The sequence below is a fragment of the Rattus norvegicus genome, chromosome 9 (genome assembly GCF_021556685.1).
Source record: "Rattus norvegicus strain SHRSP/BbbUtx chromosome 9, alternate assembly SHRSP_T2T, whole genome shotgun sequence".
NCBI classification, from domain to species: Eukaryota; Metazoa; Chordata; class Mammalia; order Rodentia; family Muridae; genus Rattus; species Rattus norvegicus.
The window spans coordinates 107,039,061-107,065,144 of NC_141542.1; the positions used below are offsets into that span (position 1 = coordinate 107,039,061).

The following is a 26,084-nucleotide window of genomic DNA, read 5'->3' on the forward strand; positions in this document are numbered from 1 at the left end:
CCATCTGCCCCGGGAGCTGCTTATCAGGTAACCAGAGCCCTCAGCAGCGTCCACGCCTGAAACAGGAAGCCCAGCCGGGCCTGTGTACAAGCCACTACTGAGAGTCAGTCAGGATGGAGGCACAGCAGGCACTGGTGGCCTCCAAGGACGGGGATTTGGCCACCTTGGAGCGGCTGTTTGAGGCTGGTGGCCTGAGACCAGACATCACTGATGATTTGGGGGCTGGCCTGGTGCATCATGCCACCCGGGCTGGTCACCTGGACTGTGTCAAGTTCCTGGTACAGACAGCCAAGCTGCCGAGTGACCAGCAGGCACACAACGGGGCGACACCAGTGCACGATGCAGCAGCCATGGGCAACCTGGCAGAGCTGTGCTGGCTCATCCGGGACGGGGGCTGCGGGCTGCAGGTAAGCTAGAATAGGGTGGCTCTGTGCCTGTTCTGTGAATCTGGTGAGGCGAGTCCAGAAAGTCTGATCCCTAGAAAGCCCGAGCTCTCAGAGAAGTGTGCCTCTGCCTCTCTCACCCCATCCCCCACCCCACCCCCGGAAAAAAGAAAAAAGCATAAAGCCCTTGAACTCCAAGGCCACAACATCAGATGTACCCAGCACTGGCACAGAAAAGTCACCGGGGTTTTTCCACACCTCCCTCAGCAAGGAGCGCCTGGGGCTGCCAACGATGGCCTTGCCTACGTTCAGGATCTCATCTCTGATCAGACCTGATCAACAGATCTGATCAAAGAGTCAAGAAGTGGATTTGTAAAGTGGCTTTTGGTACTCAGGATCTTGTACTCCTAGGGACACGGGCTGTGGTAGTGGGAAGGCTCCTCAGGTATGGTAACCATCTTGCTAGAACGTTTCCATCAGAGCTACCAGCCTCCCACTTGCTTGCACGCCTAGACCTGCTTGGTGCAGGCAAGGACTTAGAGTTGTTAGCCATGGCTGCATTCTTGAGAGCGCGAACCAGTCATCAGAGTTGGATGGAAACGGAGACACTGGCAGATGGTACAGAACAGTGGGCTTCAGCCTCCATAGCTCTGTTCACTGTTCACAACAACCCCGAGGACAAAAGACAGACAGACACTGAACCAGTCCCAGATTCACACTGGATCATAGCACCCTCAGGGAATGGCCAGGTCTACCAGATGCTTGACACCATGAGGAGAAATGCCTTGGGGACCATCATGGAGAAGGGAGAAGGCCAGAGGCCTAGAGGCTGGTGCCCTGGAACAGCCATGGTGGGAATCACTGTGCTAGCAGAAACCTTTCTGACCATGTGCAGAATGTACAGGGGCTCAGCTGATGAGGAAGGGAGGCAGCTGGGACGGGGTGGGATCCCAGGAGCCTAGTCCAGCTTCTTCCCAGTCAGCGTGCTTCTTCAGTCTCAGTAGGGGATAGAGGAATGGAAAGGGAGCCAGCTGTAGACACTATAGTGTCCTCCAAGAATCTAACCTCGGGCAGCTGCTTCTGGCCATGCTGATGCTGTCCAGCCAAGCTGCACGGGGACCTGCATGGACTCAGTGTCCTGATTGCGCCCCGGTAGGACCAAGATGCCTCAGGTGTCTCCCCACTGCACCTGGCTGCCCGGTTTGGACACCCGGCACTGGTGGAGTGGTTGCTGCGTGAGGGCCATGCAGCCACACTGGAGACGCTGGAAGGGGCCTTGCCGCTGCACCACGCTGCTGTGAGTGGTGACCTGACCTGTCTGAAACTCCTGACAGCAGCCCACAGCAGGTGAGAGCCCAGAACCTTACCCATAGTGGCTGGGGGTGGGGGTCTGTGCGGAGGGGAGGCACAGGAAGACAAGCTGGTGGCCTTGGAGGCAGGCCCTGTGATAACAGAAGCAGACGATAAACAGCAGACGATAAACTCGGGCAGAAAGCACGAGTACAAGTTCTGCACGGGGCAGGGCGGGCCTTTAACACAGATGCAGCATCACTCAGGTTAAAGGGGGAGGGGCCTGCAAGTATCGAACCCAAATGGTGCTTGGGAAAAGCAACCTCCTTTAAGCATGCTGTCTGGGCTCTTCCTCCACACTGGGGATCCCTCGATTGGACCAGTCTCCCCAAACCCAATGCCTTGTGGACCAGGGAAGGTGCCCGACCCACCGGTCTGAGCCCTAGACTGTACAAAGCTCACCTTACTAGAACAGGGTGGCTTAGTAAGGAAAGAAACCCGAACCCTTGCCCCTTGGGGAAACCGTTCATCTCTCAGCCTCAGTTTCTCCTTCTGGAGGTTAAAGCTTGTAATAGCCTCTCCTATTAGAAGTCCCCCTCCGGGATGGATCCAAAGTCACTCAGTGCTGTGTTGCAGGGTGTTTGTGGAAGCTGCCATTACTCCCCTGCCTCCACCCCCCTTCCTGCCCCCTCCCCCTGCCTCCTCCCCCCCCCCGCCCCTGCCTCCCCTGCCTCCCCTGCCTGAGTGTCATCCTATTCAAGGGCCCCGTAGACAAGGCCGAAGCATAGTCAGAGACCTGGAGGACAAACATGCTTGCAGCAGGAGCGGTTAAGAGCCAAGGCTTACGATTCAGGGAGGCCACCTCATCCCAGCCCCAGTGAGCACAGCTCAAGCACAAAGCAAAGACTGCTCAGTGGATGGGGCTGGCCTGGCAGATCCGTGCTGTGGCTGCAGCAGACAGTGCCAGTCACACAGAGGCAGAAGGGGCCTTAGGGGTTAGGGGTTAATGCTCCTCAGGGATAGCTGAGAATGCAGAATCAGTCAAGACCGTGACCCCCCCCCACACACACACACCATCTAAAATAACTGATAAGAGTAAGCTTGACCCAGGCAAGGAAAGAGTTAAGGACAGGTTGTGGCAGCAGAGCGCACAGAGCCCACGGAGGCAGCAGGTGGCAAGAATTAAGGAAACTCAGACAGTACAAGTCAGGGGTCAGGGGTCAAGGGCAAGTCTGTGTCACCCGGGGATGGTGTCAGTTTGGGGTAGGACACTAGCCTTCCCTGCAGCTGGTCACTGGGAACTAAGGAGTCACCCAGGCCCAAGAGAAGCCTTCAAAAAACCCCTGAATGCTGCCCCGGTTCACCCTCCCCGGGGCAGTTCTGGGCGCAGGCCTTATGAGCCTCCCTCCTTCACAGTGGTGTGAACCAGCGGACATGCAGTGGTGCCTCTCCACTCTACCTGGCCTGCCAAGAGGGCCACCTGCATCTGGCACAGTTCCTGGTGAAAGACTGTGGGGCTGACGTGCGCCTACGAGCCCTGGATGGCATGAGTTCATTACATGCTGCGGCGGCCCGTGGCCACTACTCTCTAGTTGTCTGGCTGGTAAGGGGGCTCTGTGGGGAGCAAGGCATCCAGGAGGACCAAGCCCTAGTGTCAGATGGGTCTGGAAGGGGGCTCTCAGGCACCAGGGTCACACACAGCCCTTAGCGCATCAGGTGAAACCCCACCCCTCTGAAATGGCCACAGGACTATAGGAGACAGAGAGGGCAGCCCCCAAGGGCACACAGGACCCCTTCCTAGGAGTCCGGTGCTTCTCTGGGGCTCGGTGTCAATGATCTGTCACAGGTGCCAGCACTTGACCTAAGCCATTCAGCCACATTCAAGCCCTCCTTCCCCAGAGTCCTGGGCCAGCCACTCACCTTTCCCAGGAAGGAAACCCCAGACTCCAGAGTGGCCAGAGTTGGGCTTGAGTGGGCCAGGGACTTCTCACCTTTACAACCAAAAACCATTCACCTCCAGAAGTGGGCACTTCAAGGGTCCATTAGAGATTCCATAGAGTCCATGAGTTGGAGAGACCCTAAGAAAAAAGAGGAGGAGGAGGAGGAGGGGAGGGGGAGAAGGAGGAGGAGGAGGAGGAGGAGGAAGAGGAAGAGGGAGAGGAGGAGGAGGAGGAGGAGGAGGAGGAGGAGCTATGGTGGGAAGGAAGTAGTATGATATGTATTGTGGTTGGGGTGGAACTCAAGGCATTTCCCAGAAGAGGATGCATCACACTCAGAGGTAGGAAAGCCTGGTCTCTGGCCCTGGGATCGAGTGGTTAAGACAGAGAGGGCCCTAAGCAGACAGGAGAATCTCGAGGAGCCATGGAGGACTCAAAGCCCAAATCTCCCTGCATGATAGAAAGTCATTCTGACTGTGGCTAGGGCTCTCCCTTCCTGCTCCCCTTATCTCCCCTTTCAGCACCCTCTCAGGGCCTTTGTGTGTGCTGCGCCTTCCTGGGGTCCCTGGGCATCCCCCGTATTAGCCCCTGACCAGCAACACATCTGGCTGGCACCATAGTTGATTCCTCCCACCATCAGGTCAGGTCCTGTCTGTCTGCTGGATTCCCTGTGCCTGGCAGTTAGCGTGAGGAGACACAAAAGGAACAGTGCTTCCCTCACACCTGAGGATGTCCTCCCAGGTGTCACTTGTCTTCAGCTTTCCTTGCAACACCTGCCCAGCCATTGGTGTCAACTGTGTGTGCTGCTCTAGTTCCCTCTGCAGAAAGCCTTGGCTCCAGGCTGCCCAGTTCCCCAAGCCCTTTTGTCCTTGAAGCTTCGCCCATGGCCTTGCTCATATAACTCAGACACTCTAGACCATGCCCATCACCTGTGCTGCCCCAGGTCTGAGCCTTAAGCTGGCTGTGCTGCCACCTGGATGTGTGAGCGAGTGGGATGTGATTGGAGAAGTGGCTACGGTGGTGGCACGTGGCCGGGCACAGGTGACTTATCCACAGAGACCCTCGGATTGTGTCAAGGTGGACGCACTCTGTTCTGAGGAAGAGGTAGCCACAGTGCCACAGGGCCAGAAAGGCCATTCTGGATGGGGAAATGTCCAAAGTTCCCCTGCCTGTCAATTGGGTCACCAGCAGACCCCACAGAACAGAGTCAAGGGCAATACCAGATGTCCACATTTCCTGAGGTAAGCATGGGAGAGTGGGCGTGGCTTTTGGCTGGGCAGCCTGAGAAGACCCCAAACTGGGTCCTGTGAAGCAGATCCCATTGTGTTTTTTGCAGGGCAAATGAGACAAGAGATGAAGGCAGGCCTTAAAGCACTCTAGTGTTAACCAACAGGACAAGCCCCAGGCTATGTTAGCAGTTCTGGACCAGCCACCGGCATCACAGAGCATGTAGGATGAGTCAACTCTGTCCCAAGGCTTCCTAGGGATATCCTCACTGCCCACTGAGGACCACAGCTAGGAAGTCCCATTTTTGTTCTGAGTGTCCCTGTCTCTTCTCCCTGAGAGAAGTTACCACAGGTCCACCCTCAGCTAACAGCTCACCTTCCTTGGTTCTCTTACTAGGTCACATTCACAGACATCGGCCTGACAGCACGGGATAATGAAGGAGCCACTGCCCTGCACTTTGCAGCTCGCGGGGGCCACACGCCCATTCTTGACCGCCTCCTGCTCATGGGTGCCCCCATCATGAGAGATTCCTGGGGAGGGACTCCCCTGCATGACGCAGCCGAGAATGGACACATGGAGGTATATTTCAATGGGGGAGGGGCTGGGACTCTGAGCTGGCACTTCGTCAGGGTGCCCTTGAGTCCTCCCAGAAGACCTTTGGGGCAGGTGCCAGTGCTACCCTTCCACAGAGAGCAGCAAGAGTAGGTACAGCAGGCAGACCACACCCCTGCTAATGAGCTATGGGGGAAGCTATCGGCTCAGAAAAACCCTTGTTTCCTGCTCCACCCTAACCTGGTGATGTGTGGTGGAAGGCTCTACGGTAAGTACATAACCTAGACCTGCTGGCCCAGGTGGCCCAGGTTCTAGGAATGACTCCGCAGAACTCAGGACATGCGAGGGTGAAAATGTCACAGATGAGGAAATGCCAAGCTCCGAGAGCCAAGATTGCTGGTGTCCAGTCTGGTCCGGTCCCACGCAGATTCCCTCTCCCCTACCACTCCTGAACTTGAACTCCACCCCATCCCTACCCCCTTCTACCTGCTTCCTGGATTCCTCATGAGTTTCTGATTTTTGCCAACGTTCCCCTGCAAATCTCCAGGCTGACTGGACTCATCTATGGGGGTTGTCACTGGAGACAAAGCAAGTGTCCCAGCATAGGTAGAGTTTGGACAGCTGCCTCTAGCAGGATCCCCAAATATTCAGGGAGATGCCTCAACAATGCCAAACAAGAGAACTCCACATAGTGCCACCACATGGTCACTAAAGGCAGCCCTGACCAGTCCCTGGGCCTCCTTCTCTACCTCCCCCACCTTCCAGGCAAAGGCTCCCTCCTGCTTGCCGGCTGTCTCACAGGCCCTGCATAGCTCACTCCAGCTCTGTCCCCAGGGTAACCTGGAGGAATAAGGGGCCTGCCCAGAGTCCCCAGGAGCCCTCTCTGCCCTGTCTGGTGAGGATGAGACATCCTGGGTGGAATGACAGAGGTCAATGAGCTGGAAGAGGGAGTCACTCCCGCCCCACCCCATGGGAGTCTGCTGGGCTGCAGACCAGGTACCCTTAGGCTCTGCCTCCTGGTGCTCAGGCCCCAAGCACATCACAGCTCCTTTTAGGGAAAGGCGTGCAGGGCAGTGGAGTCCAGGGCTTTCCCTAAGTAGCCAGATATTTTCCCATTTAAGACTGTGTGGAAGTCCACGAAGCAGAGTAGCCAGCTCCGTGGGTCCTCAGAGGAGTGTGCCTCCCTTACGTCTTACAGAATCCAGGACTCATGAGAGTGCATGTCCTCAGTAGTTCCCGCCTTCCCGCCCCCTGGCATATGAGAGAAGGCCCAGGACTGGGGTAGGGGTGGTACTAGGCACATTCGTGCACACTCACATGCCAGCAAGACACGCACATACACAGAAACAAGTCTAATGCATCTGCTCCAGGCTCCAGCCTTTCTTCTAACCACTGCTTGGCTGGATCCCTGTTTTTGCCACTGTTCAAACAAGTACTTCCTGTTTCCATTTTCAAACCTTCTATGTCCCCTGACAGGTACAATCGGTCGAGGCCAGGTTCTGTAAGGCCCGGGTGCCAGGGCAGCCTGCAGTGTGGTTCTCCAACTTAGCTTAACAGCAAGAACTGTGCCAGCATCTCGATACATGTCCAATTCTGGTTTTAACTGGTCCTGGATGGGGCCACACGTGTTAGATGGAGGACCGGGTGTGAGCTGTATCAGTGAACCTTATATAAAAAGCCACAAAGACGAGGCCCCTGAAGAAAAGGAGCCGACTGGGTGAGGCTGATGCAGGGGGATGGGGCTAGAAAGATGGTAGGGTGCTTCCAGAAAGGTTTCTGGGAAAGAACTCATGGGCAGGAGGCCACAGTGTGGTGTAGGGAGGCTATCAGAGGCTGCTGTAGGACATGAGGACAGGTGACTTTGACACTGTTTGGAGGCGGGCACTGTGGTAGGGCAGGCAATGTGGAAGAGAGAAGAGCTGTGAGACTGCCTCAGGCCATATGTGTGGCTGGCTATAACTGATGGTTAGCTCTCTACCTAACTCACTCCAGGGAGAGAGCCTAGGAGTGCCCGCCAATGCCCTACCCTGTGGAGGTCCAGCCAACTGCTGGGTCTCTTGCCTGTGGTGCATGCCCAACCCTCCCTCGTTCACAGTCAGTCTCTCAACAGACGTGTTTTATCAATGTTTGTGGGTTCTGTGGCACTCCCTGTGTAGGGTCCCAGACTCCTTGAGGCTGGCTTGGGTGGTTACAGTGATTGGGGACAGGAAAATTAGCTCTGCCAGATCAGCCCTACTCAGTGAAGAGCACATTTTCAGGGGTGAATCTCTTCAGGGCTCAGGGCTGACACCCAAGTGTGAAAACCCAGTCTGTGACCATCTGAGCAAAGGCCTCAGTACACCTCACTGGCTCAGTGCACATGTGCTCGGCTGTTCCCTGTCTAGGAAAGGCTCCACAGAGTACACTGAGGGACAGATACCTTGTTTCATCTCAGCTCTAAAATGAGGCCAGTGACAGCAACCGCTGGGCCTGACGTTGAAGCTGCATTGGTCTGGGTTATTTTGTTTTATTTTATTTTCCCTCTTGGTTTTGACCCTACAGTGGTTCTCAGCTAAAAGGCCGAGAAGCCATGCTGACTTTGTTTTTAAGAGTCTCATGTACCCTAAAACTCACTGTATAGCAGAGAATGACCTTGGACACCTAGCCCTCCTGCTTCTCTCTCCCGCATCCTGAGATCTTGGGCAAGCGCTACCACACCTGGTTTAGGTGCTGTTGGTGCCTGAACCCAGAGCTTCCTACATGGTAGACAAGGACTGCACCAACTGAGCTACATCACCAGCTACAACAGCTTGACTTTCTGACTGTTAAATACGTAATGATTCTGCATACAAGTAAAGCAAGCTGTCACCTGTCACGACAGTACATTCCTGTAACACAAGAGAATCGCAAGTTTGAGGCCATCATGAGAGTGATACCCTGTCTCAAAAAGGAAAAACAAAACAAACACCCAAACAACAACAAACACCTTCCGTGTGATCTCGACACAACTATGACGTGAGCCTGTGGCAAAGATTTCTATTTAGCTTATTAATTAATGAGGAGTCCGCCATTCCCAGTGACCCTGTGCACAGATAGGAAATGTTGAAGGCTTTCACAGCCGGGCAGGCTGCAGGTCACTGACCACTCGCTGGTTGTCTCCATCACTCCCTTCTTGTGGGCAGGAATCCTGTGCAGAACATCAGAGCTGGAGGTCAGAGGCATGGTCAGAGCAGGGAGCCCACGGACAGCCCAATAGGACGCCTGGGGCTTCACCCCTTTCTCTGCCTTTCTCAGCTGAGTCTGATTCAGTCCTCTGGCCCTCCTGGTTTCCAGTGCAGGATTTTAATTATTCAGAAGCGATGTGTACGGGTCGATGCTATCGCACATGGTGTTGTGTTAGAAGAGTGAATGAGGTATTAGGAAGAGCTGGGAACAGAAGGCTCAGGGTGTCCTGGGGCAGAGGATCCAGGATGGTTGCCCTCAGTGACCCAGAGTCCTTGCTTGTCCGCAGGGCAACTGTGGAGCAGCAGGCTGGGGGCTATGAGGTCATCATGACCTTGGAAAAATTCTTAGCTTCTTCATTCCCTTTCTGCATACCCGAAGCAGCCGAGGCTCCCACAGTGGCTGGAGATGGGGCTGGAGCTTGGTACACGTGGGGCTCATGGGAAGGACTTCTGTGCTCTCTGGTCCCAGCTCAGATTTGGGCCTACAGCTGGGGACACTGTGGACAGAGGATGGAGACCAGTGTGAGAAGCTGGGAGGGTGAGAGAGAGCAGGTCATGGGGGAGAGGAGGGTCATCTTCAATAGTTCTGCTTCTACAGCTTTATAAAACCTTCTCTCCTTCTCTTTCTAAAGAAAAAGAACCCACAAGTCTCCATCTTCTTTCCACCCCATGCAGATCAAGCTTCCCCATGGAATTGCTGTCCCCCGGTTTTGTGTGTCCAGGGGCTCCTTCAGTGTGGCTTTGTGGCTGGGAAACCATCGGTTCTTTTTGTGTGTTTGCCTCCAGATGTCTTTACGTCCTCTTCAGTAGTGATGGGTGCCTTTGCCAGAAATAAACTGGGAGCTGGGAGCCAGCGATGGGTGTGATGTGGTGAGATGCACACCTGCCACGCCAGCTCCCGGGAGGTGGAGGCAGGAGGATCAGGGGTTCAGACTCAGCTACATAGCAAAGTTGAGTCAGCCAGGGCTTTAGGAGGCCCTGTCTGGGAGAAGAAAAAGACTGTGATAATTTGAGCCCTTTCTTTTTGTATGTGGTTTAAAATGGTCATCTGCTGCTTCCTAGCCCTTGTCCCTTAGAAGGCCAGGGGCCTGTGTCCTGTGTTCTCCCCTTTGCTTGTACTTTTCTGCGGTCTGTCAGAGACAGCCCCTCTGCTCCACGCTGTCTCTCCTCTTCTTCTGGGATTCATATTATATGACATGCATGACTTTACTATCTAGCGTTCAAGTTCAGTCACAGAGACTGCACAACTTATGAGGGAAAGTTTGTTCTGGCTCGCAGCTTCAGAGATTTCAGTCCACGGTCATTCTTTCCTGGAGCTGTCGGCCTGTGGCCACACAGAGCGTCATGATGGGAGCACGTGGGATGGAGCTCAGCTCTGCGTACTCGCCTCCGAGAAAGAGAATGAACAGGGATTAGGGTCCCAGGATCCCTCTAGAGTACACACCCTACTGGTCCAGCATCCTTCTAGCAGGCTCATCCTCCTCAGACCTCACTGTATCTCAATGGTGCCGCAGACTAGAGACTAAGACAGGCCCCTGAAAGATGCCTGTCCTGATAGCGCAGTCTGCTGGGTTTTCTGTTTCCTTTATGGGTCTCTCTGGGCTGACTCAGGTACATTGTTATGTTTTGAATGTAGCTCACTAGCGAGTAGGTTTCCATGAGGCAGTTTCATGCATCCTTCGCTTTGGTTAACACTTCTCTCCTACCCCCTCTCTCCCATCCCCACCTCTCCTAAGCCCCCTCCTCATCCTCCCACCCCTGCCCTCACTCCTTTAACTCCCAGAATCCTCCTCCTTTTCAGGTTGCAAGATGGCTTCTGCATGGCTTTCCACACGCCCTCTCTTAGGCTTAGCCTTCCCAATCACTTCTTCCTTACTCCCACACTCTTTCAGGTTAAAGTCTTTCACCTCCCAGTGTCCCAATACTCTCCTTGATTTTGTCTAACACACCCTCCTTTCCTTAATGTGGGCCCTTCCAGCCCCTTCCAGCTGACTGACTTCTACTTAGACTTTTGGTTACACACACACACGATTTGAAGCTGGATCCACTCTGAGAGAGAACATGAGGGCCTTGGGAACCTCATTCGGTGTAAGTTCTGCCATGGATCAGTTCTGACCAATGTTCTCTTCTTTTTTTTTTTTTTTTTTTTTTGGTTCTTTTTTTCGGAGCTGGGGACCGAACCCAGGGCCTTGCGCTTCTTAGGCAAGCGCTCTACCACTGAGCTAAATCCCCAATCCCCCGATATTCCCTTTATTAGTTCACCCTCTGGCCTCAGTTGTAGTCACTTCTTTATGCCCCATCTGTCATTTTCAGTCTCCTGATTGGTTATTTGTTAGTGTGGCTTTAGATTTGCTTATTTTTTAATTTTGAGACAAGGTCTCATGTATCCCATGAGCTCACTGTGTAGTTGATGAGGACCTTGAACTCCTGATCATCCTGCCTCCACCTCGGTGTGCTGGCATCCAAGGCGTTGCAAGTGTGCGCCACCATACCTGTTCAAGGTGCAAGGGCTCCGACCTGGCAAACGCTCGGCCAACTGAGCCACATCCCAAGGCCCATATCATTTTTATTGTCTGTAACACCATGTCTAAATTTTTACACCTGGGTTTCATTTCTTTGAAAGTTGGGATCACTGTGGTTTTTCCGGACCCGTTTGTTGGGGTCGACCTGTTCCCATGTGTCCTTCGTTTCTATTGACTGTGTGCTGGGCAGTATAATCGGAGAATGGTCTACAGTTGTGACTGGAGTGGTTTCTCATCTCCTGTGCCAGGGAGAGCTACAAGATTAAGTCTGTTTTAATCTTCATTCCAGGCTAGAGGTTCTTCTGCCTTAAAGTATGAGGCAGTCAGCGGGCCATAGGGGACTTTAGCCTACAGCAGAGGTTATCAATTAGAGCTCTTTATTTATCTCCTGCTCTCCTTGGTCCCTCGTTCTTCAGGCTACTGGGGGAACAGCCTTGCTTGTCAGCACCTTTGTAGAACACAGTGGAACTGAATGTGAGGCGAGGCCTTCTTCCAGCCTCCCTCATCTCCTGATCTTAACCTGGTCCACTCACTTCTGTATCCTCTCGGAAGGCATATTGTGTGAATCATCCTTTGGTTGCCCCTCTTGCTTCTCCCTTCCCTATAGTAGACCCATTTGCTCACTCCTTTCTCCTGTTATAGCCTCCTCGGATGTCCAGGTTTGGGCCTTGGTCGTCTCTCCCCAGCTACCTCTGCTCACTGCTCCAAGCATCCAGGAGTCCTTCACACTGGCAGACTCCTCCTCCCTCCCAACCCCCTGCCATTGCTGACATCCAGTCCAGGCTGCGCCTTCTCTGTTCAACACTACCTGGGGCCAAACTTGATGCCTTGTCCCTTTTTTCTGCATAGCATCTGCTCAGCAGACCCCTCCGGGTCATCACAGCCTCTCCTGCTACCTCAGGAATCTCCCATAGCTTACCCGGCTGTTACCACATGCCTAGGTCTCAGCTAGGCTTTGCTTAAGCCATGAGCTGGAGGTCCCGGTCCACTCACCTGAGAAGGATGTCTCATTTGCACAGAAGGGGTCTATGAGGAGAATTGAATCATTGGCAGGCTGCTGAGTGACCAAGCCTGTAGCCAGGGAAGCGGCCCGAATGTCCCCATTGACACCCAGTGAGCCATGTGTCATTGAATATTTCTTTCTCTCCAGTGCTGCCAGACCTTGCTCTCCCACCATGTAGACCCCTTCCTGAGGGATGAAGATGGGTATACGGCGATAGACCTAGCAGAGTATCATGGACACCAGGATTGTGCCCAGTTCCTGCGGGAAATGTCTCGGCCGGTAAAGCCTCAGGGGCCCTGTCTATCCTGGAGGATTGGGAAGGTGGGCTCGCAGCTGGTTACAATGCTCATTTAACACACCCCTCTTGCCTCCAACACTTGCCAGGAGCAAAGGCCTTGGAAGGACCCAGTCAGTGACTTAGTCAGCCAGGGGAAGCAGAAGCCAGAGCAGGAGCTGTGATGGGAAGGTCCTGAGATGGGGACAGGCTGCAGTGGGGGCTGAGCCAGGACTGGACAAATCATGCCTGTGGTGTGGACCATAGAAGTGGTGTCTATGTCTTGGGGATGCTATTTCAGGCTAAGCATGCTCAGGTTTGGAAGCAAGACCCCACGCTGTCTGAGGTAACCCTCAGGCATCCTGTTACTCTCCAGTGGTTCAGGGTCACTTGACTTCATGTGTGACTCTCAGAGCCAGGATCCTTGAGTATCCTAACTGGTCCCTGCGCCCAACACAGGACAGAATACAAAAGGGATCTGCCCGACTGAACAGAGAAGTGGATTGGTATGAGCAGGCAGTCAGAGGGAGATGATAGAGAAGTGGGACAGGTTGGATGAAGTTTAAGGACTTGGACCAAACTCTTCCCACTGTATCCCCCTCTCCAATCCCTCTCTCCCCATCCAGCCCAAGGCAGTGACCATGATGAATTTCATCAGTGGTACCCACCCTTCAGGAAGATGACCTACCATGTTCAGGTGAGGGCACTGAGATCCAAGAGGGGAGGGCCCCCAGCACTCCCTAGGGGCATTCCATGATTCCCCTCCCCTCAGAATGTTAAGAACCAATGAATGGAAGCAGAGCCCTCATAGGTCCTTTGGCTGGCACTAGGTACCTCACATGGTCAGAGCCAAATTTTACTGCTTGAAGCCTGCAGCAAGCCTGACACAGTGTAGTGCACTTTATGTGGGCCCTGAGGACCCATGTGAGGCTCCTCCTAGGGTGGCAGTCTCAGAACCTAGGATTCAACTGTTTTGGAAATGGACCAGACTGGCTTTCAATGCCTGGTCCCTGCCCTGGCAGGGACTGAGGCAAGAGGTGACATGGCTGACTGTCAAGTAAGCAGGGTTGCACATTCTGGGTCTAGGAACACCCCACCTACTGAAAATGCCTGGCTCCTGTCCTCACTGAGATCTTTCCTGTCCTCGGTAGCTGCAGAGATCAAGAGGTGGGAAGGGTGGCTACTCTCCTGTGCCCATTGTGTGAATACCATCTTGCCTTCTTGAGGTTGATCTGGTCCTATTGTGTCTTTGAAGTGATATAGGACCCAAGGCAGCACCTCACCATCGTGCTTGGGGACTATGGTACCTGGCACCCTCAAGTCTGCATGGATGACTCTCTTATAGCTTAACATGGCCCGTCCACTCCCTGTACCCCAATACCTTCCTTCCTGCTCATGTATAGGCACCCACCCAGGCTCTGCAAGCCTGACACTTGGCCTTGCGTGGGCTCAGTGGTGTATATATCCCTGGAACCATTTAGGGCTAGAACTTGGCGGCCGTAGTGTGTCTTTGTGGCGCCTGGTGACAACTAGAGGTGCCTGACTTCACCACTGCTACAGCTGTCCTCTGGGCCTCCTACCTCATGAGGGAGGACAGGATGTCAGCTGCAGGCCGGCGGCAGGGGGAGAGCACCTGATGTAATATTGATGGAAATGCAATATGCAGAGGTCGTCTGCACTGACGCTCTCCTGTGGGCCTGAGGAGATGGTGAAACCCATTATTCCCCGGACACCACTGTCCTGAGCTGCTCCCAGGGGACGTGTGGGCCCAGAAGAGGCAGCTTGAGTGCTAGGCTGTCAGTATCAAGAGCAATCACCTGAAAGGACACCTTCAGTGAGCATTTTACCTCAGGGGTCGGTGGGACCTTGGCACACCCTCTGCTGAGTGTAGGGCCTGCTCGGATCCCTGGGGAAATTCAGGCCATGCTTCTCCCTGGACCTCTGCACAGTAAGAGGCGGGCCTCCTTTCCTAGGTGGGACAGAAGCAAGGCTTTGAGGCAATAGCCTGCTTGCCCACCCTCTCTCAGACAGCCTGGCTCCCTGGTGTCAGTGGGAGTCTGACGGCTGCTGCAGAGATGTTAGCCAATCACAGCAGGGCTGGATGGCCTCCCTGCAGGCCTCCAAACCCAGGGAATGCAGCCCTCACCCCTGGTTGCTGGGTTGTCCTACTTGCCTACCTTACACTCACTCCCACCAGTATGACGCTGGATCCTCTTGGGCACAGGGCACCAGCCTTGGCTTCCCTTGTCCTTTTCAAAGCAGCTCTGTAGATCTCGTTTTAGGGGCAGAAGCAATGTTCCCTCCCCTGCTGTGTTGCGATGGCCTTAGCTTAGTCCCCCTCTTCTCACTGCAGAGGGACACAGCGCCCCTTCGTAGATGTGAGAGAACTGGAGCTAGAGAGGGCCGGGATGTCCTTGGACAGAGTCTTGTCTCAGGGCGGAGTGGAGGGGACTGCCCACAGTAATGGAATCTCAGCTGCAGTGAATGGTGTCCAGCTCCGTCTGAGGTCATGATTTTCTCAGCCCGGGTGGCATTACAGGCTTGTAACTCAGATCGCCACAGCTGCCCTCCATGATTAATTCATGGCAGGCTCAGCAACGCTCAAATCTCACCAAAAACAAGGAAAGAGATGGAGGGCAGTGGAGCCAGAGGCACCGCCACCTTCCCCACAGCTGTCCCAGACATGTTCCACTCGCTCAGCCATTAGGACTAAAGGATGGCCTCTGGCACCTACCCCTCCTCTATCAGGGGTTTCCTCAGGGGCCGTGGCTAAGACTGAGAGGCAAGGATGGGGGGCTCCTACTTCCTGGGGGCCACCATAGTCAGGTTTCCTCCTGACCACGGACAGAGAGGGCAGCACTAGTGGTTTCTTGTATAGATACAATCGGATGTTTCCCACAGTGCCTTACCCACCCATGTTGAAGAACCCACATGTAGCCATGACACTGGCTGTCCTTTCTTGTTCAGTGGTGAAGAGGGCAGCAGGGCCCGGTTAGCACAGAGTCCTGAGGTCCTCAGGCTGTGGGACTGCTCCGTGGCTGGAATCTATTCTCCCAAGCCAGGCCAATATTCCACCTCTTCTGTTCTGCCAACCTGAGGGGGCTGCTGCCAGTGCCCGCTAAGCCCCTTCATCTTTCCTGGGTGAGGTGGGCAAGGACACTTCTTGCCCATTCTCTTGCCAGCAGATTAAATGGCAGGAAGGGGAGCTAAGGATCCCAGGTGAGGCTCCCATCCCAGTTGTTACGCTGATGGTCCAGACGGCTGCCATGTTCTCAGTGGGTTTGTGTTTCAACCGAGGAGCCCTGAACCCGGGGCAGCTCCACATTAGCACGTGTAGCATTCAGATTATTCCTGTCCTGTAGGGTCACCCCTGTGACAGCCCTTCAGGGTCAAATTCAGCATCTGGAGAGATTGTCAGGCCCAGGAGCTGTCCCCCAGAGCTTCTGTTGCCCCTCCCTTGGCCATGAGTTACAGCTGTGAGCCCTTAGAGAGCCTCTGGTCCCCACTGTGTGCTGAGAGAGGCACTGCAAGTTGGGTTCCTCTGGGTAATCTTAGGTCCCCCACCTCCCCAGGGTCCACCCCAGCCCTCTACTATGGAGCCTAAGGCTCCTCCTGGTAAGAGATCCCATACCTGGCCCCCACCTGCTGGCCACCTGACACCTGGACCTTCAAATATTAATGTGATGCCTCCCACTCCGGGTACACAGCTTCCACAGACCCTGACAGCTGGGACTGGGACAACCACGGCTCCCTGGGCTCGGCTGCCCAGCGTTTGCTGCTGAAGCCTACCATGCTGAAGCAGGCAGATGTTCCAGCCCTGCAGCCCCATGTGTGGGTTCCTGGGTTCTGCAGATTCCCAGGATTAATGAGGTGCACAAGGGGGCATTTGGGGTCCGTGCTGCTATCTTTTCCCTGTGACCTGGTGAGCTGAGGGTGCCGGGTGGGATGAGACTGAAAGGCAGGACAGCCACCTTGGCCATGAGTGAGGAGTGCCCCAAAGAAGCCAAGGATTGGCCTGGGTAGTGCAGGCTGCTGCACCATGGAGTGCAGGCTGAAGGCCATCTCTGCTGATGTGGGAGAAATGTGAAAGCAGGCACAACAGCCATAATCCAAGCCATGGCAGGTTCCCGACACAGATCCTGGCTGTGGGGACACCTGTTCTGAACCAGAGCGGGCTCAAGCCAGAGCCCCTTTCCTGCTGAGGTGTGGGGGTGGGGATCTCACCAGCATCATCTTAGGGGCCTGGTGTCAGGTTGGTTTCCTCTGCCCCCTGGAGGGAGATGTTGGGGCTTAGGCACAGATGTGGGGTGGATACTCAGAGGGATGCTATGTGTGCCCTGTTAGCTGCAGCCAGGATCTGGGCATCTGCATGCCAGAGGCATCAATGTAATGCATGCCTCCAAACCAGGGTGCCTCCGTCCTAGACAGGGTCAAGAAGCTGTCCACATCAGCTCTCAGTCATAAGGTGCCAAGCCCAGCTTAGAGGACTTGGGAGAATATGTGGGAGGTGAGCCATGGCCTCACGTCTCTTCTTCCTAGCCAGAACTAATAGGAAGAAAGAGCCTCAGCTTCCCTGGGTCAGGTGTCCCAGCTGAGACTGATCAGGGCCACTCTGGGCAGCACGCTCAGGTCAATGGCTCATCCACTGGTTCAGTAGAAGTAGCCAAGAACGGTTGGCTACCCAACCTAAACATGGAGGGGCTGCCTCTCCGGTCTTTGACGGTGTGTGTGGCTTGGACACTGAATATAGGTCATGATTGCACCTCTGCCAGAGGTATACAGTCCTAGCCACTCAGCATTATGGACCTAGAAGAATTTCAAGTATCCTATCTTGCCTCTCTGCCCAACCAACATATCTGTCCTCTTAGGGGTGGGGCAAGCCAACCAATGGTGCGGTAGTTTGGGAAAGATTGGGCAGTATGACTCTCCAAGACCAGGCTCCCTGAGACAGCTGCTCAGCCTTGGGGACAGCTTAGGGGTTATGCCCAGGGTCCCTGGGTCCTATGTGGTCTGAGTTTAGGAACTGACATCCTCACTTGATGACATCCTTACAGGGACCTGCCACTCCCCCTACCCCTTACTGGATCTCACCAAATTTCCCTACCCCAAATTAGCCTCAGGCCCATGTCAAGGAGAGAGCCAGGTGAGTTTCAGGAGTGAAGCTCAGTGGTAGGGGGACATGTGTGCCTGCATGTGTAATGTTCCTGTCTGTGTGAGGCCGAGACAGGAGAGCACAGCTAACCCTGCATTTAGTCCAGGAGGAAGGCTATTGTAACAGACCCTGAGCTGGGTTCTAAATGAGTGAAGGGTACAGACAGTTGGGAAACCCAGCCACTCAGCATGGGTGGGCAGGAAGACACAAGAGGGACAGGATCCTGGGGCTTCTCCTTGTGCACTTTTCTCCTGGCCCTCTGAGCTGCACATGTTCCAAGAGGCCCTCATGCTTGCCCAGCAGGGCTGGGACAGACCCAAGGCCAGACTCACCCCAGTCTCTACCAACCAGATTTGTCCATCCCCAGGTGCCAGTTCTGATGACACCCCCACCCCCACCATTCCCACCTCCTCCACTGCTGGCTGCAGGACTCCCCCTGGAAGAAGAAAGAAGAGGGGACTCGGGACTCAGGAGCCCCTCTTGTGAGTGCTTGGCCACAGAAGAACCGGTCTGGGCAAGGTGTGGAAGGCAGCAGAACCTAGCTGGGTGGACCTCCTCAGAGGAGCCAGGCTCAGGCAACTGAGTATTTAGAGCTTCCTTTCTCAGAACTCCTCCCAGGCTTCTTTTGCAGTCTTTGAGGTTGACATTTTCTATCTTGGATATCATGACGACAGTAACCTGAAATAAAAGGAAGTGATCTCAGTGGGGCCGAAGCCAGAGACCTCAGCAGGCCAGTGAACATCAGGAAATGAGGAGGGCCTGCCAACAGAGGATCACCACCCTTAGAGGATTGTGATCAACCCTTATCAAAATGCCATAAGATGGCATGTAACAATTAGCAGGCGCCACATGCAACAAGGTTTCATCTTGGCCAATGAACAAGTTACAGTTACATGCTAACATGTAGGAGTGTGTGTCTGCCTGTGTGGGCAAGTGTGTCTGTATTATCTTTATGTCTCTGTGTGTCTGTGTCTATGTCTTTATGTGAGTGTGCAAGTATGCTTCTATGTATGTCTGTGTATGTACTGTGTGTCTATACATGGGTGTCTAGCATGTCTGTGTCTGTGTGAGCATGTATGTGTCAACCTATTTGCGTTTCTGTCTGTGTGAGGATGTATGTGTCTTTATCTATCTTTGATTTTTCTGTGTGTGTGAGTATATACGTGTCTGTGTCTACCTGTATGTGTGTGTTTCTGGTCTGTGAGCATGCACTTGTCTGTGTGTATCTGCTTATGTGTATGCATGTGCCTGTGTGAATCTACATATACGTGTGTGTGTAGATGTGAGTATGTCTGTGAATGGGTCTATGCCTGCCTAGGGTATGACACAGCTCAAAGTCATGGCACTAGTGTGTGTTAATAGTGCATAGGGGTTAGATTAGTAAGAGAATAGGCTTTGGGCACTGACAGAGCTGGGCTAGGTCCCCAAACCTTCAGATCTATGGGCTCCTGGCTCTGTCCGGGTTATAGAGAAGTTGGGAGATGAGGTGCTGTGGTAGGCAGAGTCAAATAACAGACAACCTTTCCTGGTGGCCAAGTTGGGGCAGGCCCTATGAGGCCTATATGAGAATCCTAGTTGTATCATTTTGCCTCTGACCCCAGAGGGCAGGGCTGAGAGGTCTTGGGCTCCAAGCCCAGTGTTCCTGGAAGGGTAGGGCTGGCCTGGGTCCAGGAGCTCCACGCTTGGCATCTCTGCTCTCCTGTACCCCTGCCCTCTGACGCCCCTCTGACTCCAGCTGTCTTCAGCAGCCTGGCCTGCTCAGCCTGTCCCAAGGGAACCAATGGCCTGTACAGCCCCTCTGAGTGTCACCTCCTCAGCTGCCCTTCAGGTGAGTATCTTCCATTCACTCCCCATATCCCCACTTGAAGGCCAGTGCACCCCATCTTCTCTCAGCCCAGATTGCTCTGACCACCCCACGTTTTCAGAAGACAAGCTCAGGGCGGCAGCAGGCAAGTCTCATCACAGAACCTTTCTCTGTCATCTCAGAGTCCTGACTTCTGGACTCAGGATTAAAAGCTGCTATCCCAAGAAGCAAACAGACAGCTTCAGGAAGGCTCTGGAGTCTGCTCCTCTGGGGAAAGCTGTGCCCAGCCACCTCCAGCCCCACCTTTCCATGCATCCCAGAGGACTCAGAGATTCACCAAGTGATACTGGTCCTGTCAGAGCACAGAGTTCAACAGAGGCTCTGATAAGTCTGGCACTAGAGAACTGGTGGGTGGGCTTTGTCTGTATAGCCATTTTTTTAACCCTCTTTTGCCTTAAGCAACCTCATCTGGGCCATGAAAGACCACACCTCTGGAAGGGGTTGCTCTAAGCACATCCTCCTGCTCAAGGCCTCACCTTTATTAGGCTAGGGACTGGAGGGGTTGGGAATCGCCCCTTGCTCAATCTTAGGTCCCCTTGGGGCATGTCACCTGCCTGTCTCTATAGGGGGCTGAGGTGGAACCCCTAGACTCCCATGATGGCCTGACCACTCTGCAGCTGGATCGGTTGCCTTCAGGAGACCTTGACATGCTGGTGCCCACCCAGGATGAGCGAGGCCGGCCCATCCCTGAGTGGAAGCGGCAGGTGATGGTGCGGAAGCTGCAGGCTCGCCTGGGTGCAGATCATCCTCCAGAAGATCAGGTGTCTCGGGGAGGGAAAGGAAGGAGCCAGAGGAGGATCCTCAGGCCAGAGGGAGGGGCAGAGCTTTAAGGAGGAGGGCAAGACTGGAGGAAGAGGGTGGGGAGGTGGGTTGGGGATTGGGGGTAGGGTGGGGGATAGAATAGAGTGGGGGTGGAGGGGTGATGTGGGAGAGATGGAGGTGAGGAGCAGGTTAGGAGGCAGGAACATGGCCACTAAGTAAGTGCCAGGCAGGAGTTGGAGGTGCCAGTGGGATGCTCTAGCCCAGACCTAAAACCCAACCCAGATGTCCTCCTCTCTGTTTCTGTGTGGTCCCAGCTTCCTCTTCTGCCACACATGGCTCAAAACTACATGGCAGGGCTCCAAGCAAGGCATTTATGGCTTCAGAGGGGTAGGCCCTGTGGTTTCTGTCATCTGCTAGACTGGGTCAGCCTTCTTGTCCTGATGCTTACACTGCTGCAGAGATAGCAATGGGAAGCATAGCCTAGTGACGGCAGGTGGGAACGAACCCACGGTGAAGGGCAAACCAGTGTGAATGGGAGGCCCTAAGGGGTGTTCAAGAGAAGCTCCTCTCTGGGCAGGTGACCTTGAACTGGAGCTAGAAGGACATGAGGAGGAACCCATGGGAGTTTGGGCATTCTTCACTCTAGGCAGAAGGGAAAGCAAGTGCAAAGGTCCTGAGGTATAGTGAGCAGGCACGAGGGCTGATCAACAGAGATAGTGCTGGAGTGAGTGGGGGAGGGGCATGCTGAGAGGACAGCAGCTGTGACTGAACAGAGAAGGGGCTGTGATTGCTGCGGTCATTCACAGGGCTTCTGGATGCTGTCTGGGCAAGAGGAACCAGCATCTTGCCCTAAAGGAGTGTGGGTTAGTCCTGCAGCCAGGTTTAGAACTGAACTGTCCAGACGGCACTGTCAGCTACTGGTTTTAAAGTCAAAGTAGGATCTCTCCATTATACCAGTCACATCTTTTCCCCATGCTAAGGACTCCTGCCTGCTGTAGCCTGTCCTCCAGCCAATGTGTCTACATAGCACAGCACAGCACAGCACAGCACAGCACAGCACAGCACAGCACAGCACAGCACAGCACAGCACGTAGAAGGGGGCGAGGGAGGTGATTGGTGGGAAGGGCTGCATCCAGGAAGTCCTTGGAGTCCAAGGATGGTCTCCAGGTTCCACAGAGACAAGAGGCTCTGGGCTATGGAGGAGGGTTTCTAAGGGGAACCTATGGAGTGATGACTTTCAGAGAGCAGACTTGGTGGTCCCTTGTAGACTGGACACTGCCTAGAACAATAATGTCTATGCCCAGGCTGGTGAGGAGGCAGGCAAGGCTGCTCAGGGTTAAGTGAGGGCCGGGATATCTTGGTGGCCAGCCCCTATGAGTGTTAGGAGACGGTGGGGAGCAAGCAGTCCTCTTCTTTGTCTAGGCTCCCACTCTGGACTGGGTTGACGGGCGGCTAGCTTCACGTTGTAAAGCCAGGGGAGGGCCAGCTGGTGTCCAAGGTCTAGGCTTTAGGGAACTAGGCGGAGTTCTAGCTGGGGTGGCTGCTGACCCAGCCTTTTTCTGCCCAGGACCAGAGTCAAAGGCAGGACTCAGGCCCCACCCCTGCAGAACAGGCAACTTGGAGGTATTCGCAGACTCACCAGGCCATCCTGGGCCCCTTCGGGGAGCTGCTGACAGAAGATGACCTTGTCTACCTGGAGAAACAGATCAACGACCTGCAGCTCCGGCGCCGATGCCAGGAGTATGAGAGCGAGCTGGGCCGGCTGGCAGCTCAGCTGCAGGCCCTCCTGCCCGAGCCCCTGGTCAGCATCACCGTCAATAGCCACTTTCTGCCCCGGGCTCCCGGCCTGGATGACGAGGAAGGTCCAGCCCTGGCGCCTGAACTCGAAGCCTCCGAGGAGCCCGGGAAGGCGGAGCCCAGAGGGCAGCCACTGCCCTTCTGGTGCAGCCACATCGGTCGCCTGGTGCGCAGCATGTCCCTGCTGCTGAAGGGCATGAATGGGCTGGCACAGGGCGAGGAGAAGCCGCCCGCCTCGGTCCCTCAGGACCCAAGCAAGGAGACCATGGCCGGCCCCTCTCGGAGCGAGGCCCAGCGCGAGATCCAGGAGTGCGGAGTGTCAGTTCGAACTTTGCGGGGGAATTTCGAGTTTGCCCCAGATCTGCCCTGCGCCTCGAACTCGGGTCCCTGTGAGCTGGGGGCGCGGCCGGGCCAGTGTCTGAGAGGCTGCTGGTCGGCGCCGCCACAGCCCCGAGGTGAGCCGATGGGAAGGGAGCCCCGGCCAGGCGACACGGAGGAGGCCAGCGACTCGGGCATCAGTTGTGAGGAGGCCCCGTCAGAGGCCGGCGCCGGTCCGGGACTGGACCTGGCCAACCTGCGCAAGGAACGCATCGTCATGCTTTTCCTCGGCCATTGGAAGAAGTCGGCCTACACACCGGCGCTCAGGACCGCCGCCTGCAGGACCCTGGAGGCTCAACGTGCACGATCCAGGGGCCCCGAGGCCGCGAGTAGCCCCCGGCCGCTCTCCCCGCAGCCCAGCGACAGTCCCAGGCTCGGCCACCTGTGGCAGCAGCGTGGCATCATCACCCACCTGCTGGGCACCTGGAAAGCCATCATGGCGCACGTGCCGGCCCGGCAGCTGCGGAGGCTGAGCCGCAGGGCGCGCGGGCCCCTGTCCCCCGAGCAGTTCTTGCCTCACGTGGACGGGGCACCCGTGCCCTACAACAGCCTCTCGCTGGACCTCTTCATGCTCGGCTACTTTCAGCTCCTGGAGTGCGACCTGCCAGCCGAGGAGCGCAAGATGCGGCACTTGCTATGCTTTGAGGTTTTCGAGCACCTAGGCGCACACGGCTGGGAGGCCGTGCGAGCCTTCCATAAAGCAGTGACCGACGAGGTGGCCGCGGGCCGCCGTGCCTGGACCGACGGTTTTGAGGACATCAAAGCCCGCTTTTTCGGCTCCAGCCAGGGTCCCCCCTGGGACGTGGAACCGGGTCGCAAGCTGGGCCTGACACCTCTCGGTTCCTTGCCCCATGCTGCCCTCCCTGGCAGCGGCCCCGAACCTGCATCCCCGAGGCTGGGGTCTAATTCTCAGCAGGGCAGCTTCAACAGCGGGGACATCTGTGGCTACATCGACCGCAGCTTCGCCTTCTGGAAGGAAAAAGAAGCTGAGATGTTTAATTTTGGAGAATGACTGTTCACCTGGTGGGATAGGACTCTGGGGGAAGTTTGGGGTTCCTTTGTTCATTCTTTATGCTCCCTGGGGTTCAGGTGAAGTGGGCACAGTGATGGTTGACTCCTGTTTGTCTTCGTGGAGATCGGAAGCCATGTCCCGCAGAAGTCTCTTAAGCCATGGTGTCCATCTCTTCTGAGCAGTGATTGGGGTCAAATCCTCACTTGGGAGCACAGCCCCCAGGCCCTCAAGTGGTCATATGGGTCTGAGGGTCCTGCAGCCAAGGAGCTGGTGTCCTAGCACCAGGGCCCTCTTGCCAGTCATGTTTCCAGCAGTCACGTGGAAGTCTGCATCTTTGGTTTCAATGGCTCGGGTGGTCTCAGCTCCACCACCACCCTCTCTATACCTCCCTTTGGGCCTCAGCCCTGGGCTTGCCTCTAGTGTTTGTTTGTTTGTTTGTTTGTTTGTTTGTTTGTTTGTTTGTTTCTGGCAACCTCCTATCTCTAAAACCAGAGGGAGTGTGTCTAGCGTGAACAATCTCCCTGACAGAAGGGCTTCTGTGGAGGAGACCCTAAAGCCCCAGCAGACAAGTGGTCCTGCCCTGATTTTCCTGCTTGGCAGTCATAACTGCTATTGTCATTCTAGCAACATCTCTCCTCTGGCACTGCCTGGCCCCTGGGGGAAGGCTAGGAGGGCCCTAAGAGCAGGGACACCAAGAATATCCATCCACGGGGGGGTGAGGAGTTCTTCCAATACAAAGGTTGGTACCTTCTGAAGGGAAACTGGCCTTCTGTAGCTGGGAACAGCTTACAGCAAAGGAAGAACATAGCAGGGGTGGTCATGTGGCCTTTTGGGTTTCACCTTCCCATGCCTTGGAGATTCCAGGTACCATAGAGAACCACAGCAACTAGGTGCTAGAGAGGGAGCCCTCCAGGTGGCTGACTGTAAGATGGGGCTCGATTACAGCTTCTGGTGACAGGCAGAAGGATGAGTCACCACCCACCTCATGGGGCCCAGGAGAACTGGCCTGGAACCCCCGGAGGACTTTGGGGTAGTGACCTTTTGAGGAGACTACAATTGGTATGGAACAGGGGTCGGCAGTCCAGTCTCTTGGGGCAGTCATTCACAATGGGGCCCGGCCATGTCCAAGAGTCTCCTACAGTGTCCCCGAATCACCACTGGGGGGAGCAGGAAGCCCTAACCTTGGGCTCTTGGATGGTAGTAGAAAGGCTGTTGGCTGGATGGAGCAGAGCCTCACAGACAAGTCTAGGAAGGGGTCCCATGGATAGGGACCTCCAGGGAGATAAAGTTGGCATGGGGCATGGATTTTGGTGCTGGAAAAGCCACAAAAGGCAGTGGTATAGGTCCTGACTCCAAGTTGTCTCCCTCCCTTGCCCACCCTGGGACCTGCTCTGAGGTGACAGGGTGAATCCTCCTACTTGGCCCTTGGCTTCCTCTGTTTTTAGAGTCTCTTCAGAAGCTGACGCTGGCTGTGTGTTTGCTAAATAAAATTGCTGTCCCTGGCCGGCGAGCATGTGCTTATCACTCTGCCCCCTGGGAAAGGTGCCTGTGTTCACAGAGCCTGACCTCTTGAATGGACACTCAGACCCCAGTGGCTCAGTGCAGCTGTAACACCAAAGCAAGTTGTCACACCTACAAAGGACCTAGATTCCTCCCTACATCATGGCCACAGGGATGTGGTGCTGATGCTGGCTTGCTCATTCTAGGTCCTGGTAGGTGAGGGGTTCTGTCCAGAGCCTCACCATTGGCTCGGATGCTCGAGAGCTTGTAGCACTTCCAGAAGTAGACACTAGTAGGCAGGGCGCCTTCAGGGTAGTGACTGTCATCTCTTTAGAGTGTAACAAAGAAGGATCCTGTGTTGCAGTTGGGAGGGCAGCAGTCACAGAGCCTAGTCTTGAGTCTCCTAGGTAAGAAGTGGGCATGCCCAGTCCTCATAGCCTTTGGCTCTCAGTTTCACCAGTGAAAGGTCAAACCCAGACTCTCAGGGACACGTAACAAGATCTGGAGGACCTGGAGTGAGGTATGATGCTAGGCGAGGGAGACAGTAGGGGTTCAAACCTAGGTTTGTGGCCCAAATGGAAGGCAACCCTCTTCTGCAGACATGTCACATCTACAGGAAGCTACCTTAAGGTTCTGGTGCCCTGGCCTGGGTGAGGACAGGTAGCTAATTTTTAAAGACATTCTGGGTCATTCTGATGCCTTATCCAGCAGGCCAGGAGACCATGGCACTCTTGCAGCTGGCCTGGAACCCCCAGGGGACTTTGGGGTAGTGACCTTTTGAGGAGACTACAATTGGTATGTGACAGAGATCTTCAGTCCAGTCTCTTGGGGCAGAGTCATACACAATGGGGCCAGGTGCCCCTTGTAGTCAGAGGCTAGCCCCTCAAGGCCATACTCACAGTTGGACACATAAACCTGTTGTCCTGCTGGCAAAGCTTCACTGAGGACCCAGAACCCCTTCATAAACGTCCTGGAGGTTGAGGTCCCAGAACAAGGCTTCCAGACGAGTTTGGGCCCTCCCGTTCACTTGTAAAATGTGTGCAAAATGAATACGCAGAGAAACAGAAAACATGCCAAGATTAATAAACTAATGCTACTCCCAGACCAGCAAGGACCGAACGCAAAGTGGAACCCTTAAGAAACAACCGTCAAGTTCATTTCAAAGAAGCACAGGTAAAGGAAGCTGTCCTGGTTTGCACGTAAGCTTGTGTTTGAACACGTGGTCCCC

At 54.9% G+C, this 26,084-nt stretch overlaps 1 protein-coding gene across 2 annotated transcripts; it reads left to right on the forward strand.

The window, feature by feature from the left end:
- The first annotated feature begins 32 nt into the window (after positions 1-32).
- Espnl (espin-like) lies at positions 33-24,863 on the forward strand. 2 transcript variants are annotated; one of them, XM_087565603.1, is made up of 9 exons: positions 33-407; positions 1,540-1,730; positions 3,090-3,276; positions 5,234-5,416; positions 12,265-12,396; positions 17,911-18,025; positions 19,292-19,371; positions 19,974-20,168; positions 21,737-24,863. In XM_087565603.1, the coding sequence occupies exons 1-9, from the start codon at positions 114-116 to the stop codon at positions 23,354-23,356; spliced, it is 2,997 nt and encodes a 998-aa protein (XP_087421729.1). In that variant the 5' UTR covers positions 33-113; the 3' UTR covers positions 23,357-24,863.
- Positions 24,864-26,084: the final 1,221 nt, after the last annotated feature.